This window comes from Cotesia glomerata, linkage group LG5 (genome assembly GCF_020080835.1).
Source record: "Cotesia glomerata isolate CgM1 linkage group LG5, MPM_Cglom_v2.3, whole genome shotgun sequence".
NCBI lineage: Eukaryota > Metazoa > Arthropoda > Insecta > Hymenoptera > Braconidae > Cotesia > Cotesia glomerata.
Window position 1 is genome coordinate 1,212,815 of NC_058162.1, and position 17,775 is coordinate 1,230,589.

At 27.1% G+C, this 17,775-nt stretch overlaps 2 protein-coding genes across 6 annotated transcripts; one reads left to right on the top strand and one right to left on the bottom strand.

The window, feature by feature from the left end:
• The first annotated feature begins 1,049 nt into the window (after positions 1-1,049).
• On the top strand, positions 1,050-9,302 carry LOC123266274 (L-xylulose reductase). Of its 3 annotated transcripts, none has more exons than XM_044730430.1 (5): positions 1,061-1,168; positions 2,246-2,675; positions 3,569-3,717; positions 3,955-4,078; positions 9,245-9,302. In XM_044730430.1, the coding sequence occupies exons 1-4, from the start codon at positions 1,117-1,119 to the stop codon at positions 4,056-4,058; spliced, it is 735 nt and encodes a 244-aa protein (XP_044586365.1). In that variant the 5' UTR covers positions 1,061-1,116; the 3' UTR covers positions 4,059-4,078; positions 9,245-9,302. The 3 variants fall into 3 exon arrangements, with proteins under 3 accessions (XP_044586364.1, XP_044586365.1, XP_044586366.1); XM_044730431.1 differs by lacking the exon at positions 9,245-9,302 and adding an exon at positions 5,759-5,877; XM_044730429.1 differs by lacking the exon at positions 9,245-9,302 and having other exon boundaries at positions 1,050-1,168; positions 3,955-4,186.
• LOC123266273 (casein kinase I-like) lies at positions 6,802-17,452 on the bottom strand. Of its 3 annotated transcripts, none has more exons than XM_044730426.1 (9): positions 17,191-17,452; positions 16,692-16,802; positions 16,334-16,482; positions 14,951-15,147; positions 14,396-14,598; positions 13,893-14,154; positions 12,731-12,855; positions 8,643-8,736; positions 6,802-6,975 (listed from the first exon to the last, which is right to left on the bottom strand). In XM_044730426.1, the coding sequence occupies exons 1-9, from the start codon at positions 17,264-17,266 to the stop codon at positions 6,816-6,818; spliced, it is 1,377 nt and encodes a 458-aa protein (XP_044586361.1). In that variant the 5' UTR covers positions 17,267-17,452; the 3' UTR covers positions 6,802-6,815. The 3 variants fall into 3 exon arrangements, with proteins under 3 accessions (XP_044586361.1, XP_044586362.1, XP_044586363.1); XM_044730427.1 differs by having other exon boundaries at positions 6,802-6,971; positions 17,191-17,451; XM_044730428.1 differs by having other exon boundaries at positions 6,802-7,416; positions 17,191-17,451.
• Between the last annotated feature and the right edge of the window lie 323 nt (positions 17,453-17,775).

A 17,775-nucleotide genomic window follows, 5' to 3' on the forward strand; every position in this document is an offset into this window, starting at 1 on the left:
CACGTCATACTTTAACAAGACAAACTCATATATATTAAATAAAATCCAGTCATTGGGTAGACACCGTTAACTCTAAAGATCATTTTTTATTATTATAATTTATAAAAATAATTTAATGTTCTGATTAACAAATTGAGCGAAAAAAAGTAAATTAATTTTTTTTTCTTTATATATAAATCAATTATATGCACAATAATTTTGTTTAGGTTACAAAAATATTTTTTATTCAAACTATTGTTATTTAAAAGTGTTAAAAAAATCAGATAATTTTTTTTTTATAAGATCAAAGCGTGAAGTTCAATGTGATTTATATAAACAGTAAATTAAATTTTTAAAAATTAATCCATATTTTCAGTTTATTTTGAAATAAATTCATGTAATATGTATGTAAAGAAACAAACAGCTGATAAAAGAGCTTTTGTAGGTCATTAGTGATGTTTACTGACCAAAAGTAGCCAATATTATTAATGACACCGAAGCTAACAGACATTAAAAATTTTTTTATAATTTTATAATTAAATTTTATTTTGATTAATTTTTTATCAGTAATAATACTCATTAATTTTTTAAATATATAAGAAGTAATCTAAAGGAAGAATATATTTATTATTTACTAAATTTTTCATATAAAAAAAATTATCTTCGATTATTTCTTCTAAAAAAATAAATTTTAAGAAGGGTTTACATTTTTTCTCTCTCTCGCCCTCTATTGGACAAACGAAAGTATCTCTGTCATACTTGTACAACAAATGGAATTTTAAAACGCATTTTATGCATAAATAAATGAAAATTTTCCAAAAAAGCGCTTGGCCCTTCGATAGATAATTTAATTATCTATCGAAGAGCGAAGCGTTTTTTTTCGAAATTTTATCACATACATGAGAAAAACTATAAACCGCTCTTGATAAAATATTCTTCAAATATAGACTGTCTATGACAGATTATGATTTATAATATGTAACTTTAGTGACGTTTTTAAATCTGAATATAAATTCTTATCAATTGTTACCTAATACTTGGATTTATAACGCATTAATATTAATCATATTTTTCTTTATAGTTATATAAATAGAGAATAAATAAAATTAGCAGCAGTTCTTTGGTAAATTCGCTGCAATGAATATTTCATTTAAGAGTAAACGTATTTTAATCACAGGTGCTGGACAAGGTAAATATAAAATATAAATTAAATAATAAAAATTTTTATTTTAATCCTTATGTTTAGGTTTAAAAAAATTGCATTTTTTATTTTTTTGACCTTCTAAAAATAGAGTTAAAAAAAAATTTTTTAACTTCCCGCTAAGAAAATTGTAAATTTTCAAAAATCGGGAAGTTATAGTTTTCACCCCGTTTTTCGAAAATCGAGTTTTCATCAGATCTCGACGTTTTGAGGTCCTAGGAAGCTTTCCTGACTATTTCCGCGGTGACGTCACCGAGTCTGTGTGTGTGTGTGTATGTAAATCTCGCATAACTTTTGAACGGATCATCCAATTCGATCGAAATAAGCGGCGTTCTGAAGAGTTTCTTTGCCCCTAGAATTCTGATACTAATTTTTAGAATTTGAGTCGATCAATTTTGAGAAATCTCAAAAATAAAATTTCCAAAAATTGTTTTTTTTGAAATATCTTTTAAATGGCTGAACCGATCAATTCCAAAAACTAATCAGCTCTTAGCCTCAAAAAACCACGTCGATTGCCACCAGCCCGGTCAAAATCGGTTGATTGGTTCGTGAGATATCGTTGTCGAAAAAAATTGAAAAAAATGTTTTTTTTCAGAATTTCTATGAAATTTTCAGTCTGACCAATTTACGTTTAAATATTTTTTAAAGAACTCAAAAAACTGCGTTGAAAGCCGTAAACCGCGAGCCGTAAATCGGTTAATTCATTCAAAAGTTATTGCGGTTTGAAAATTCAAAAAATAGTGTTCTATAAAACTTCCATTAGTCTTTTGAGCTCAAAGAGCTCAAAAGCACAGAACAGCGATGTTTTGAGCTCGGAGAGCTCAAACTTATACGAATATTATATTTTTGAGCTCAAAGAGCTTAAAAAATAAGTGAATTGTTGAGCACTTAGGTATGGAGGTAGCGGGAAGTTGCAGGGATGGCCTTTAGGGTCAACCGTTTTCCTAATTTTTTTTTAAATAATTATTTATTAGAAAAAATTATAAAATGTCTCTCAATTTCAATGTAATTAATTATTAATATTACTAATTTTATAAAACTAATGATAAATAAATTTAAATCAAGGTATCGGCAGAGAATTAGCTCTGCGCTTGTCAAAGTTCAACGGAACAGTAATCGCCTTGTCAAAAACAGCGTCCAACTTGGACTCTTTAAAAAAAGAAGATCCAACAATTGAGACAGTTGCGGTGGACCTCGCAGACTGGGAAGCGACAAGAAATGCTGTGAAAAAGGTCTTACCAATCGACATGCTCGTCAATAATGCAGGAGTAGCTTGTCTTGCGCCATTTTTGCAGCAAACAGAACAACACTTTGACCTGACGATGACTATTAACGTTAAATCAATGTTCAATGTGTCTCAAGTGGTAGCAGAAGACTTGATCAAGAGGAAAGCCTCTGGAAGTATTGTTAATGTTTCTTCTCAAGCGAGCCATGCTGCTCTTAAAGATCATGCAGTTTATTGCGCGTCTAAAGGAGCTGTTGATATGTTGACCAAGTAATGAATTTTGTTAAATTGCACTGTACTTTCTTAACTACTGACCTTTTTAAAGATATAAACTCATCCTGATAATACACTCTTCAAGAGCTTTCATTTGAGTACCCACATGCATTTTTAGTATATTTTTCATATATACATATACATAATATATATAAATATATGAAAAATTGATGTGGGTACTCAAATGAAAGGTCTCGATGAGTGTAATGTCGGGGTGAGCTTATATCTTTAAAAATGTCAATATTTCAAAAGATATTTGTTAAATTGCACTGTACTTTCTTAACTATTGACCTTTTTAAAGATATTAGCTCATCCTGATGTTACACTCATCAAGAGCTTTCATTTGAGTACCCACATGCATTTTTGATATATTTTTCATATATACATTTATATAGTATACATAAATATATGAAATATATGAAAAATTGATGTGGGTACTCAAATGAAAGGTCTCGATGAGTGTAACATCGGGATGAGCTTATATCTTTAAAAATGTCAATATTTCAAAAGATATTTGTTAAATTGCACTGTACTTTCTTAATTATTGACTTTTTTAATGATATAAGCTCATCACGATGTTACACTCATCAAGAGCTTTCATTTGAGTACCCACATGCATTTTTGATATATTTTTCATATATACATATATATAGTATACATAAATATATGAAAAATTGATGTGGGTATTCAAATGAAAGGTCTCGATGAGTGTAACATCGGGATGAACTTATATCTTTTAAAATGTCAATAGTTCACAAGATACAAGGTCATTTCTATCCCGAAGACAAAATTTTTCTTATTCTCTTAATAATATAGATAATATAAAAAAAAAATCTAGAAATCTGAAAATTTCTTCAATTTATAATTATAAAACCTAAAAATTTTTTCAGAACAATGGCTTTAGAATTAGGCCCTCACAATATTCGTGTAAACGCAGTCAATCCAACAGTAGTTTTGACAGCGATGGGAAAATTAGGATGGGGAGATCCAGAAAAAGCTCGCAGTATGACAGAAAAAATACCACTAGGACGTTTTGCCGGTAAGAAATTGTACTATGTATTTTAAAATCATCCCCTTGTAAATAATTATTCACTCACATAGACATAAAAATTATATCATTAATTTTTTTTTTTTTTTTTTTCACGCCTGGAACTCACACCCTAGATAATAAATTGTATATAATCCAATGGTCATTATCATTAATCATTAACCATACATACATTTTGTATTCTTAAATTTACAACTAATACATTTAAAATTTGACGATATATTACAGAGGTTGACGAAGTTATAGACCCAATTGTTTACCTACTAAGTGATCGCAGTTCAATGATTAACGGCGTTGCATTGCCCATCGACGGCGGATTTCTCGCAACATAAAACAAACAATTATCAACTAAGTACATTATTTTTTTTTCCTTTTTCATATTTTAATTTTTTTTTTCAATTTATCAGAATATTATTATAATAATAATAAATAATAAATTTAAAAAATATTTCTCCCCAATTAATCTTTCGTACCGAAAAAAGCAATTATTTACATTAACATACAACACATTCTCACATTAAAATTACTTAATTAATAATTTTCAGTAAAACGTCATGGAAATAATATAATTTTTTCAGGCATATTTCACGCATTAATAACAATTTTTTAGCGACAATTACAAGCGTTGCCTGATTTAAAATTACTATAAAATAATGGAGAGAAAATATTTTTTTTTAATATATAAAAATTATTAATCCTTTAAAAAAAGCTAACGTGCGTTAATATTTAGCTTTTGTTATTTTTTTATACTTAGCTTATATTAAGGTCTTATATTGATTATATTTAATTAATAAGTTGTATATGATATATACAAATTGTTTGATTCGTTACACAATTATTACCATTACCACTTTAAAATTAATCGCCAAATAATTGCTTCTATAAATTTTACTAGGCCGTTAATTTAACAAAATTTAATTAATTAATTTTTTTCTACAATAAAAAATGGAAAAAATTAGCTGTTTAATAATTTTTTAAAAGTTATCTAATAATTAATTAATTAAACAAAATTTAATTAATTAATTTTTTAAAAATTATTTAATAATTAATTAATTTAACAAAATTTAATTATTTAATTAATTTTTTTCTACAATAAAAAATGGAAAAAATTAACTGGTTAATAATTTTTTAAAGTTATTTAATAATTAATTAAGGATTAATTAATTATTAAAAAATGTTATAAAAAATTATTTACATTTAACAAAGTGCCGGTCACACCAAAATTTAATCAAGGCTTTTTTTTGGATTAAATAATTAAATTAAGGTCAGTCAATTTGAAGGTCTACATTAATTTCTGGAAAAATACAAGGAATTATACTGGCAGTGTAATGTACATCTTGTTAGTTAAAATTTAAAACAATTGGCCTGTAAAAAAAATTATAATTAAAAAATAAACTTAAATAATAATTATTATTAATAGTAAAAATTTATTTTTTAATTAAATTTTATTGCTACAGATTTTTTTTTCAATCTAATCCAGACTTATCTTTAAATTATAATATTTAAATCGTTGAAATTTATTTTCACTGTATTAAATTGCCGATAATACTAAAAATTAATTGTATCTAAAATATATATTTTAGATTTATAGTAATTATAATTCAGCTAGCATAAAAATGTTCTGTTATGTCTTATATCAAAGATAATAATTTAAAAAATTATTTTATCGCTTAGATTTGATTTAACTATCCATTATAAAGAATATTATTTATTATTATTATAGTTAATATATATTTAAATTATGTGTTTAATCTCGGGGAAACCGGCACAAATATTCCAGTAAACGATAATTGGCATTAAATACAATAATTATTTTATTAGCGGCGTTATTTAAAACCAAAAAGTCAAAATTTATCTACTTAGAAAAATCACTTCTTATATTTATACATTTTATAATTTATCACGATTCTTAATTTTTTTTTTTTTTTTTTATTAAATGTACTAATTTTTTACAAATTCAAAAAACATGATAAATAATTTAGCGACTATTTTTCTCTAAATTTAAAAAATAAAATTTTTTTTGCCATTTCAGAAATGAGAGCTTGTCACTTGGTCAAAAAATATTTCAGTCGTCAAGTTCTCGTATATTTTAGTGGAATAAAAAAAATTACAAGATAATTGCTCCTAACACTTCTCAGATTTTAAACTTTAAGGTAATATTCTTATTTAGAAGCATAAAATTTCAGGTAATTTTTTGTGTCGTAAAAAAAAGGCAATCAATATTTCTACTATCCATTTTTTTAAAAGTTTTTTATTAACATTATAAGAATACAGAAAAAAATAAAAAAAGTTAAAAATTCTAAAATTTTAAACTTTTTTTTATTTTTTCCTATATTCTTACGAATAATACTAAAATTAGCCGACAAATTAGAACAAAAAAAAATATTTTTAAAAAATTGCACTTACAGTTTTTAAAGTTTTTTTCAAATGAAAATTTTTTTTGTAATCATTTTTTTAATAAAAAAAAATCTTAAAAATTTTTAAAAGTCGGCTAACTTAATTTTCATTTATTACGATGTTAATAAATAATGAAACTTAGCCGTCAGCTGTCAATTTTAAAAATTTTTATAACAAATCAAATACAATGAAAAAATTTTTACTTATAATTTTTATTAATTTCCACATGTGGAATTTTTTAATTACATTTTTTTAATTATAATTTAATTACTATAAGATTGTAAAAAAATTATAAAAAAATGGGTAGTAAAAATATTGATTGCCTTTTTTTACGGGACTTAAAAAATTACCAGAAATTTCATGCTTCTAAACCAGAATACCCCCTTAAGACAAAAAAAAATTAAGTAAAAAAAAAAGGTACAAAACAAGACACGCCAAAAGCTTAGTACAAATAATTAAGAATCTTGTGACATGAAATGTGATAATAATAATGCTATAATTAAATCATTAACTTAATAGACTCACAATTAAATCTTACAATCATTCAGCCGTAATTAATCAATAAGTATAACAAAAAATTATAAATAGATAGAGCCGGGGAGAAAATGTCGAACCTCAACGAAGGTAATTTTAATTATTATAAATAATTCTAAGCTAATAAATTTAATAAAATCGATAGTTGATGTTGAAAATTATTTACGAGGTTGACGAGCACCAGCTGTTGCAGAAGACAAGCCTCGGGTTTTACTTGTTTGTGATTTAACTTGTTTTTGTTGGCTTATTTGTTGTGTTGAACGTTTGCCCGCTTGACCACCTGGGTTGGTGGAGCCATTGCCATCACATTGGCGCTTCCAAAACAAAACATACACAAACAGCAACATTAAGCGAGTTACTGCTGACAAATACTTTACAACAAGTATTAAGTACTTTAATTTAAAAGAGACTTAATAATTATAATTAATTATTAAAAAGCTAATATAAGCTTTACAAATTTGCTTAAATTAGGTCTATGTCTCTTAAGCAAGCACTGTATCACCCCACGTGTTTTTTTTTTTTTTTTTTCATCAACGAGAGCTTAATTTAGAATCTTAATTTTAATTATAATTTAAATATTTATTGTGTAAAGATAAAATAAAAGTCATGTCGCATCAATCCTCTCGTTCTAGAGTCTTGTATACCATGGCATGGCATAGTGTTAATTTAGCTTCTTTCACTTCGGTGACTGCATGTCAATTAATATTCGTCCATCGTGTCTACGCGATTTCCTTTTTTACATGACTGTAGATCGTTTACCTGTAATCAACGGAAACAAATAAAAAAATAAAAAAAAAAAAAAAAAAAAAAAAAACATTTATGTACTGTCTAACATGCATCACGGTTTTATTATTTTCAATCACTATTCTAATAGATAAGACTCGTTTACCCGAGGAGAACCATGCCACGGTATAGCGACCCATTTAAATTAAACTACGTGAAAAGTGCAATGGATGTTTTTTATGATTTATGATCTAAGGTCAGTGATGAGATGATTAGTGTTCGAGTGCAACCTTAACCATTTCTAGTGACTAATGCCAAAAGGGCGTATTCCTACAGCAAAAAAAAATTTTTTTGCCAATTAACTCGACATTGTTTAAAACGTAAAAATCAGTAAAAAAAATTTTTTTTGAAATATTAATGCAAAAAGGGAGTGTTTTAAAGGTATAAGATCTTTTGGCTTTGAAAAAAATGTTGCTATAAAATAAATTATGTTTTTTATTACAAAAAATGGTAATAATGCTACATTAATAAAGCAATATTATAATAAGTATGAGAAATTAATTAAACTACAAAAAGAAGCAAAATAGTCAATGAAAAAAAATTTTTTTTATCTTTATAAAATGGTAAAAACATTTTTTGACTTTATTTAGAATTCTTAAACATTAAAAAATTTTTTTTTATTAAAATGACTAAATTTTTTAATTTTTAAAGTTAAAAGGGCGTATGAAAAAAAATTTAGTTTTTTATTACAATACAAGATAATAATGCTACATCAATGAAGCTATATCATAATAAATATGAAAAATTAATTAAACTACAAAACGGGGCAAAATGGTCAACGAAAAAAATTTTTTTTTAATTTTTATAAAATGGTAAAAACATTTTTTATTTGGCTTTATTTAAAATTCTCAAATTTTTTTTTATTTAGATCACAAAATTTTGAAGTTTCTTAAAGTCAAAAGAAGGTATAAAAAAAATTATGTTTTTTATTACAAAAAATGAAAATAATTTTACATCGATGAAGCAATATTATAATGAATATGAAAATTTAATTAAACTACAAAAAGGGACAAAATGGTCACCGAAAAAAAACTTTTTTTTATTTAGATCACTAAATTTTTAAGTTTCTACAACTAAAAGGGCGTATAATTTAAGACACTTTTTACAGAATGGCAATAAAAAATTTTTTTACATCCTATTGGCATTTGTCACGCGATTTAATTAATACTAATACTTAAAAAACCAAAAAAAATACAACTCACTTGGGTTTTGGCTGCATCTCAGCAGCAGCTGCTGCTGTGTTACGGTGTAATCTTATGCTGACCCGCCGTTTTTCATGTCCATCCGTACCGCTCGCTGAAAGAGATCACCAAGATAAAACAAAACTCTCAATTTACATCTAATTAATTATTTATCAAGGATTTTAATTAAAATTAATTAATAATTTTATTATTTTTATATTATATAAATAGTAACAAATAATAATAATAATTATTGCGTATTTGGGTTCAATGCAATTTTTTCATGCTATTGGTCCAAGTTTAGGAGCCAATAAATCCTCTGACAGCTACACTCATTTAAATAACTATTTATTATTAAATAAATTTTTATTCAATCTTTAAGACACTTGCCTTTGCACGTGCATTTTTTTTTTTTTTTTTTTTTAACAATTGTAAAACATGCAAACAAAATAAAAAAGCAGAAACTTCTTTTCAACACGGGATCAAGAATATTTAAAAATACCCACCACAGTGCCCTAATATTTATATTTATAAATAATTATAATCACTTTTCTTAAAACGAAATAATCAATTAATAAAAATAATAATATATATCTATTAAATTAATTTAAATTAATTTATAGGATATCTTTCGCGCTTGGCCGTTCAAATGGAAAAGAAGAAATAAAAATTAAGAATTTTTATAAAAAAAATGAATGAAAATTAATGACTGTAATATTATAAAAAATTACCCGACTTTTTACTATTTTATTATTTCAATAAAATTAAAAAAAAAAAAAAAAAACAAGCCGTGGTTTTTCCATTCAAGCCAAGTGAGAAAAATTTTGACCAGGATATTTGAAATTAAAAAAAAAAAAAAAAAAAAAAAATTGGAGTAAAGTGAGATAAATAAAAAAACAAACCAGTCCTTGAATGGAAAAACATTTATTTCTACCTTCTTTTAATCATCCTTAAAAAACAGTCATTTTACATAGATGATATGAAGACGATGAATAAATGGGCAAAATAAAGACGAAAGAAACACGTTTTTTTTTTTTATGAGAAGAAAAGCTGGAGGCTTTTTTTTTTAAATCAATTTACCTGAGTGTTAATTTTATTTTCTGACATTGGTTTAAATAATTAAAGCGTCAATAATTACAGCTATTGTCCTCCAGCCAGCTCCACTCATTTGATTATACAATTAATGAACTTATTAAATGTGAGTGATAATAAGACATGGATATTAATTATTTTTTTTTTTTTTTTTATAGTAAGTAGTTGATTAAAAATATACGTTTTACCGAGTCGTAGGCTATTCAGTCCATTAAGAGTATTTTATTTATTATTATTAATATTATCGTGTAATATAATCATTTAAATAAATGAGTTGTCAATAATAATAATAGGCAGGAAAAAGAACACATTAAATCAAATCGTATTGATTGAAGTTTAAAACTAGGTTTAAAATAAAGATCTTTTTTAATTAATTAATTTTTTTTTTTAATTAATTAATTAAATGTTTTTTCAGAGATTCAAAATTCGAGTTTTGTAAAGCTTAAGTGTATAAATTTGATGGTATGTACAAAAAGTTTGTAACTAATACATATTATTGTCAATCGGTAAGTTTGGCATGACTCGTGTACGCATTTAGCGTTTATCTTAAAATTATTAAAAAATAATTCATTAATTAACCGAGCTACATTAAGTTAATGAGAAAAAAATTGCATTGCGAATCATTAAGGAGGTCTGATCGCGTTTTAATTTATGTATAAAAATATTGTGTTTAGATTTTAGTAAAAAAATTTTTTTTTTTTTCAAAAATATTTTGAGGTAAATATTTACAAGTGGAGTCAATCATTTTAATTTTCATTTTTTTTAATGAAATTTCTATTTTATTTTATTGATATATTTTTTTTTTAAATACAAAAAAAAAATGAAAAATTAATTATTACAATTTTAACAAATTAAAAAAAAAATTTATAATTAATTAATTCAAAAAAATTTATAAATTTTTTAAAAAATTGTGATATTAAATTTTTTTTAAATTGTTTCTTTTTTTATGTACTTTAAAAAAAAAAAAAATATATCAAAAACATAAAATAGAAATTTTATCCAAAAACATGAAAGCCAAAATTTTTTCCAACTTTAGAAGACAAAAAAAGTTATTTTTTTTTACGACATTTTTAATCATAAATGCGCCGTAAAAAAAAAAAAAATAAAAAAATGTTAATTTTTCACCTAATTATGGCCCAAAATAAAATTGACCCTATTTGTACATAATAACTTTTAAATTGTATGAAAAATATATTTCTGATATACATTTGTACTCTTATTTAAAAGATATTTAATAAAAAAAATCCAAAATTTTGATAAAATAGATATTTAAAAAATGGATAAAAAGCGATAGGACCTCCTCAAACCCATATATACTTTTCAATAGGAATATATATGCCTTAAAATATAAAATAAGTTTTAAAACTAAAACCAATAAATCGTGAATGCAAACGGACGTAGAAAAAAAAGAAAAATACGACTGAAAAGAATCTTAATATATCGACGAGCTATAAACGATTTAAAGACAATAACGATAGAAGATTAAAAAATAACGCGGTACTGAACAAGTTTAACTCAAATGCAGATACAGACAAATATATCAAGCAAAATCCCTTTAAGAATATCCATATTCCCCTGGGGCTTGCGTTTGAACGAATCAACGTGACTAAGTACATCCAAATCAGTTCTTGGGATCCAGTCCAGATAATTTTTTTGCCCATCAATAATTTCATTAGGGCCCAATTGGTCGCCTTGATTTTGTATATTCTGTATATACAATCTCCCTAGCTGGCTTATCGAGTACCCGATTTCTAAACTGTCCTTATTACCGCTGGTAGACTCGTGAGTATTAAAACTTAATTTATCATTATCATTATCTTGTTCTTCGGCAGCAGTCTTACGTGTTTTGTAATCGCCCGTCACAAAATTGTTGCTCAATTCATTTCCCTTGAACTGCAACAATGGTTCTCGTTTCGGGCGATTATCATAAAAAAAATCATTCTTAGTATTAAACACCTCAGCAGCCTCAAAAAAATTGCTGTCCTGTTGTTTGCGCAAAAAATACTCATTCTTATCTTTATTATTATCATCATCATTTTTATCTTTTTTTATACTTTCTGTTTGCTCACAGCAGCTCTGCTTCAATAAATCTTGCGTGCGTTCTTTGTCTCGGGGTAAAAAATGTAGACTGCGTCCAACACGCTGAAAGAAATTCGGTCGTTTGCGTTTAACTGTTGAGGAGTCATTATTTTTTTGGGCTGAATCAAGGCTGTGCTGCTTGCTGTGACAGAATGACAGCTTGGCGGTCTCGTCGGGAAAATTATCGAGGCTTTTAGCGTCCAAATTCCCGTAATCTGGATTTGGATCTAAAGATTCAAGACTTTTGTGTACTTTATCTTTGCTGCGAAATGAAAATGTTCTTTGTTTAATTGTTGTAGCAGTCGCTTGAAGTAACTCAGTGCTACTTTTTTTAAAAAACTCACCCTCTCTTTCAGTAAACTCAATATTTACCTGGCTTGACTCATCATTAGCGTGACTAACCTGGTTGCGGTACTTGAAAAAATTATCATCAGTTTTTTTGGGTAAAAAATTGTAATCAAATTGCAATGGAAGAATTTCAGTGGCTTGGAATTTGGCTGCATCCGCATTATCGTTAAACTCAGAATTATAATTTTTTTCTACGTTTTTCTGAGTTTTATGCCCATGAAAAAAATAACTCTGTTTGTCCATACGATGAGCTTCCGCGTTGGTGCTTCTCTCCGGAAGACGAGGAGCACCTGATTGGTAGCAATCACGTGAACGTCCAGAATTATGATCAGCCCTACTACGAGTTACAATATCGCGGTGGCCCAACCCGAGACCCGAGAGGTCAAGTGACTCGGGTGAGTTAGGATCGGGTGGTGGTTTATTACCCGGCGCGGATTTGAATGTGCTGAATCTAAAGGCACTTGGTGCAGTACCAGCTGGATCGTGGTTAACTGTATGCGACACACCGCTTGCCGTTGTTGTCGCATTCCTACGATCGGCGATTGCCTGCTGCTGGCTAGCGCACAACTTTTGGTAGAATTGTATTTTACCTTGAAGATCGCTTTTATCTTGCTCCTCTTGCTCCGTCTCGTGCTTCTGACGACGTCCCGAGGTGCTTACCGTTGGTCCACCTGCTGTACCCGATGCATTTGCAAGACACTGACGCGTGTAAATCCTGTAACTCAGTAAAATATATATTTATTTATCTGGTAAATCTACGGTATGTATTATTATAGCTACCAATTTTATTCTAGTTGTAATTATAAACTTACAATTCAATTTATTAGTATTTAGACTGCATTCGAAAATGCTCTATATCTAGATACTTAATTAAGAAATGACCTTGTATCTCGTGAACTATTGATCTTTTTAAAGATATAAGCTCATCTTGATGTTACACTCATCGAGACCTTTCATTTGAGTACCCACATTAATTTTTCATATATTTTATATATTTATATATATTATATACATGTATATATGAAAAATATATCAAAATGCATGTGGGTACTCAAATAAAAGCTCTTGATGACTGTAACATCGATATGAGCTTATATCTTTAAAAATGTCGATAGTTAAGAAAGTACAGAGCAATTTAACGTAATTAAGAAACGAGCTTGTATCTCGTGAACTATTGACCTTTTTAAAGATATAAGCTCATCTTGATGTTACACTCATCGAGACCTTTCATTTGAGTACCCACATCAATTTTTCATATATATATATATATATATATATGTATATATGAAAATTATTCAATCAAGCAAATTAGTCAAAAATATATTTAAAAAAATGTTTTAAATTTTTAAAATAATTTTTTCCAAGTAAAGTATTAATTTAAGCTAATTATTTTTTTTTTATATAAAATTTTCTATAATAAATAAATTTCATTTATTATTGTTATCAAATACCACTTGAGCGTGAAATTATTTTTCACACCTGAACTATTGATAACAATATTATTAATTAACCTTAATATTTACGTTTGATTAATTGTCAGCTAGGCTATGTATCAAATACATCTGATTCACGTACTCATTGGCGATGCATTGACCCAAGACTAAAATAGATTTCGAACGCGACACGGCTATTTATAAAACGCCTAAGCTTTAGCTGGTAACCTCGCCAGCATCAGGGATAAATCGAGTTATTCTACCATAAACATTAATACTCATACTTAAAATAATAATAATTATTAAAATACTGACTGACCTAGAGGGGTGCTCTTGCTCGTTATTTGTTCCCGATGACAGCGGAACATTAACAGGTTGAGAGTGTGTAGGTGCCTGTTGTGCCGCTGGTAACGCTTGTTGCCTCACATTACCGAACTTGAGCATGTTCCAGTCAAAAACATAATCATAGGTGAAAGTTTCGTGGTGAAAAAGCGTGCGAAATAGCTGCCGGAGATATGAGTAGTCTGGTCGCTCTTCAAATCTTATTTGTCGACAGTACCTCAGGTACTTAGCAAACTCAACTGCAAAAAAAAAAATCATTTAATTGTCAATTTTATTTTTAAAATTAAAAATTTTTTTTAATTTATTAAATTTTATTTTTTTTTTAATTAAAAATTTTTTTTAATTCATTAAAGTATATATTGTTTTTAATTTATTAAATTTAATATTTTTTAAATTTTATTTTAAATCTTTTAAAAAAATTTTTTTTTACTCTAAAATAAATTTTTACATTTAAGACTATAAAAAAATAAAAATAATTACCAGGAAATCCTTTACAAAGTTCGTCAATCGACGTCGACATTTTTTTCTCGGATATCCGTTCATATTTTTGTCTCTTAGTAGCTGATTTTAATCCTTGCCACGGTAAACTACCCGTGTTAAAATACATAAACACATAACCTAATGATTCGAGATCATCTCTCCGTGATTGTTCAATTCCCATGTGTGTATTTATACTTGCATACCTATAACAATTGTTTATTAAATTAATAAGCTTAAAACTGCTATGAATAAATCATGATCAGTATTAAATAATTATTTCCTAAAATAATACAATCTTAGTTACCAAATAAAAATAAAATAAGGCTTAAAATACTAAAAACCAAATATTAAATCTATCAAAAGTAAAATAAAATAAATTTGACTGGATAAATCCATAAATTTCTTCGTTTAAATCTAAATCTTAATCTAGTTAATATATCACGTTTTTTTCTGGGTTAATTTCACCGATACTTGTTTTAAATACCAGCAGAAATAATTAAGACTAATTTAACAGAAAAATAAATAATGACAATGACTAATTAATTAGATACTAACCGAGCCGTTCCAGTAAGATTCTTGTTTTCTCGGTAAGGTATATGCCTGTGAGTACGACCATCGCGATATTTTTTCGCGAGTCCAAAGTCTATAATGTACACGAGATTACCCTTTTTTCCTAATCCCATTAGAAAGTTATCGGGTTTTATATCGCGGTGAATAAAGTGACGGCTGTGAATGAAGTCGATTCTGCTTATCTGAAAAATAAATAATTATTTATTTTAAAAAAATGAGTAACAAGAGATTAATTTTATTAATGATTGTAATAAAATTAATTGTTTGCAACATCGCTAAATTCTTGAATAAATACAAGATAACTCTGTTTGAAAACAAGAATATTTACTCTTATTTTAATGTCAATAACCTTGTTTTTAATTATGTAAACAATGATAAACATATATAAATATTTGTAGATTGATTTATTAACTTATGGAGTGTTGCTTTAAAAATAACTAAAAAGCATTTTCCGTAATAATAAAAACGGAGGCATTTACATTTATTCAAATAAAAATAAAAATAAAAACATTACAAGTTTAGCACGTTGTAAGAATTACAATTTTTAAAGCTTATAAAACTCGTTGTAAATGGCGACGGTGTAAAACTAGCATGACCCACTTGGATGTAAGATTAAGTAGAGCATAACTCGTTGGTAAAATTTGAATTAATTAAGTGACAATAAAAATTTAATAAATATTAATAATATTTTTTTTTTTAATAATTAAATTTACTTTAAAGTAAATTAGTAAAAGTACCTAGTGTGAGATTAAATATTTAATAATATTTTTATCAAATTATGGGAAAAAAAAAATTAATGTGCAGAAAATTTTAAAAATGCAATTTTTTGGAACAAATTTGTTGGTTAAAATTAAAAAATTGTCAAGTGACTGCTAGCTTTAATAAAGTTTAGCAGATATTAATTAAATTTTTCAATAAATAAATTATGACAAAAAAAAATTGACAGAAATTTAATAAAATAAAAAATGCAATTTTTTAAAAATAATTTTTTGTAACAAATTTGTTTATAAAAATAAAAAAATTATCAAGTGATTGCTAGATTTAATGTAGCAGATATTTATTAAATTTTTTAATAAATGAATTATGGCAAAAAAATGACAGAATTTAAAAAAAATAAAAAAAAAAAAGCAATATTTTAAAAATAGTTTTTTTGAACAAATTTGTTTATAAAAATAAAAAAATTATCAAGTGGCTGCTAGCTTTAATAAAAATTAATTTAGCAGATATTTATTAAATTTTTTAACAAATAAATTATGACAAAAAAAATAAATAAAAAATGCAATTTTTTTGTTAAAGAAAATTAAAAAATTCAGCTAAATTTAATATCATAAATTTAAGAAGCTGTAAAAAAATGATTTGATGACTCACCATTTGATCAGCGAGTAGTAGGACTGTCTTGAGCGTAAACCGCCTAGAGCAAAAGTTGAAAAGATCCTCAAGTGATGGTCCTAACAATTCCATCACCATAACATTATAATCACCTTCCGAACCGCACCATTTTATAGCAGGAATTCCAACTGTATTTCAGAGGGTAAAAATAATGTTATTAAAATAGTAATCTGGATATTTAAAAATAGGGGCAATATAATAATAATAAGCGACAGCTTATTATGATATGGGGTAGTGATATGATAAGGGACATGATGTTTTTTAAAAAAAGGGTATTCGTATGGCAACAACTGGTTTGTTGTCGTTTGTCTGGTTGTTGATTGGAGTATGTACATACCACCGCCCTGCATCATCTTGTAGAATCTTGATTCTATGTGTAACTGTGGATGTCGTGTTTTTATGCATTCCAACTTGATGGCGACTTCTTCGCCTGTCGAGATGTTTGTGCCTAATGTAACAAAGAAAAAGAGTGATGAGACTAAGGACTGAGCCGTAGACTAGGCGGTGGGGTAGCAACAAACTACTGGGATAGATAGGAGGGCAGTTATTAAACAACAGTATATATTGTTAGTATTAGAATCACTATTATCATTATGATTATTATTATTATTATTATTTTTATTGTTATTATTATGGCAGAGAATTGTTATAGGAAAAATGAATACGTGGTGGATGAGGAAGATTGATATTATGAAAAAGGATTTTGTTATTATTGACAAAATATTATTATGGAAGATAAGATGTTAATTGGGGAGAGAAAGAGAGAGAGAGAGGAGAGAATATGGAGACAATAACGGAGGAGGGGGAAAGGAGCCTGCCAAGGAAGTCATAGTTACCTAGATAAATGTCGCCGAAGGAGCCGCTCCCGATTTTACGTCCGAGTCGGTACCTGCTGCCGACGCGGAGCTCCATCCTGGTGCACCAGTTGGCCGCGTGCTGGCCGAGCAACGTGCGCGTACCTTGATGCCCTTCGGGTCCGCGTGTCGTCGTTCAACAGCGCAAGTTTCTACGAATACCGCTTTAGAGGGTCGGGGGGACCGAAATCTCCATCTTTGATCGCGCTTCCGCTCGTGTACTCATGGACATGAACAGTATTATTTCTCTTCTTTCTCCTCTCGAGTGTGCTGCTCTCTTTTGGAGATTCAGCGCCATCTTATGGCGACTTTAGCGATCGTGGCGGTTTTTTGAACTAAAGGTGACATGTGACTTATGGCCGCTCAATTAAAATACGTTTTTAGTTACTGTCATTTTTTAGGAGACTTAAATTAGTTTGGGAAGTTAATTAAAAATGATATTTTTTTGAAATAATTTTTTGGAACTAATTTTTTTGTTGAATAAAATTAAAAATCTGTCAAGTGACAGCTGACTTTAATTTTATCAGATATTTAATTATTTTTTTAATTTTTTTAACAAAAAAAATT

Bases quoted from the DNA above. Each gene is read 5' to 3' on its own strand.
- LOC123266274 (XM_044730429.1), top strand. From the start codon at position 1,117: ATGAATATTTCATTTAAGAGTAAACGTATTTTAATCACAGGTGCTGGA. The intron at 1,169-2,245 runs GTAAATATAAAA...ATTTAAATCAAG, and splicing joins AATCACAGGTGCTGGACAAG to GTATCGGCAGAGAATTAGCT. The intron at 2,676-3,568 runs GTAATGAATTTT...AAATTTTTTCAG, and splicing joins GCTGTTGATATGTTGACCAA to AACAATGGCTTTAGAATTAG.
- LOC123266273 (XM_044730426.1), bottom strand. From the start codon at position 17,266: ATGGAGCTCCGCGTCGGCAGCAGGTACCGACTCGGACGTAAAATCGGG. The intron at 14,599-14,950 runs GTTAGTATCTAA...CAATTGTTATAG, and splicing joins AATCTTACTGGAACGGCTCG to GTATGCAAGTATAAATACAC. The intron at 14,155-14,395 runs GTAATTATTTTT...TTTTTTTTGCAG, and splicing joins ACTTTGTAAAGGATTTCCTG to TTGAGTTTGCTAAGTACCTG.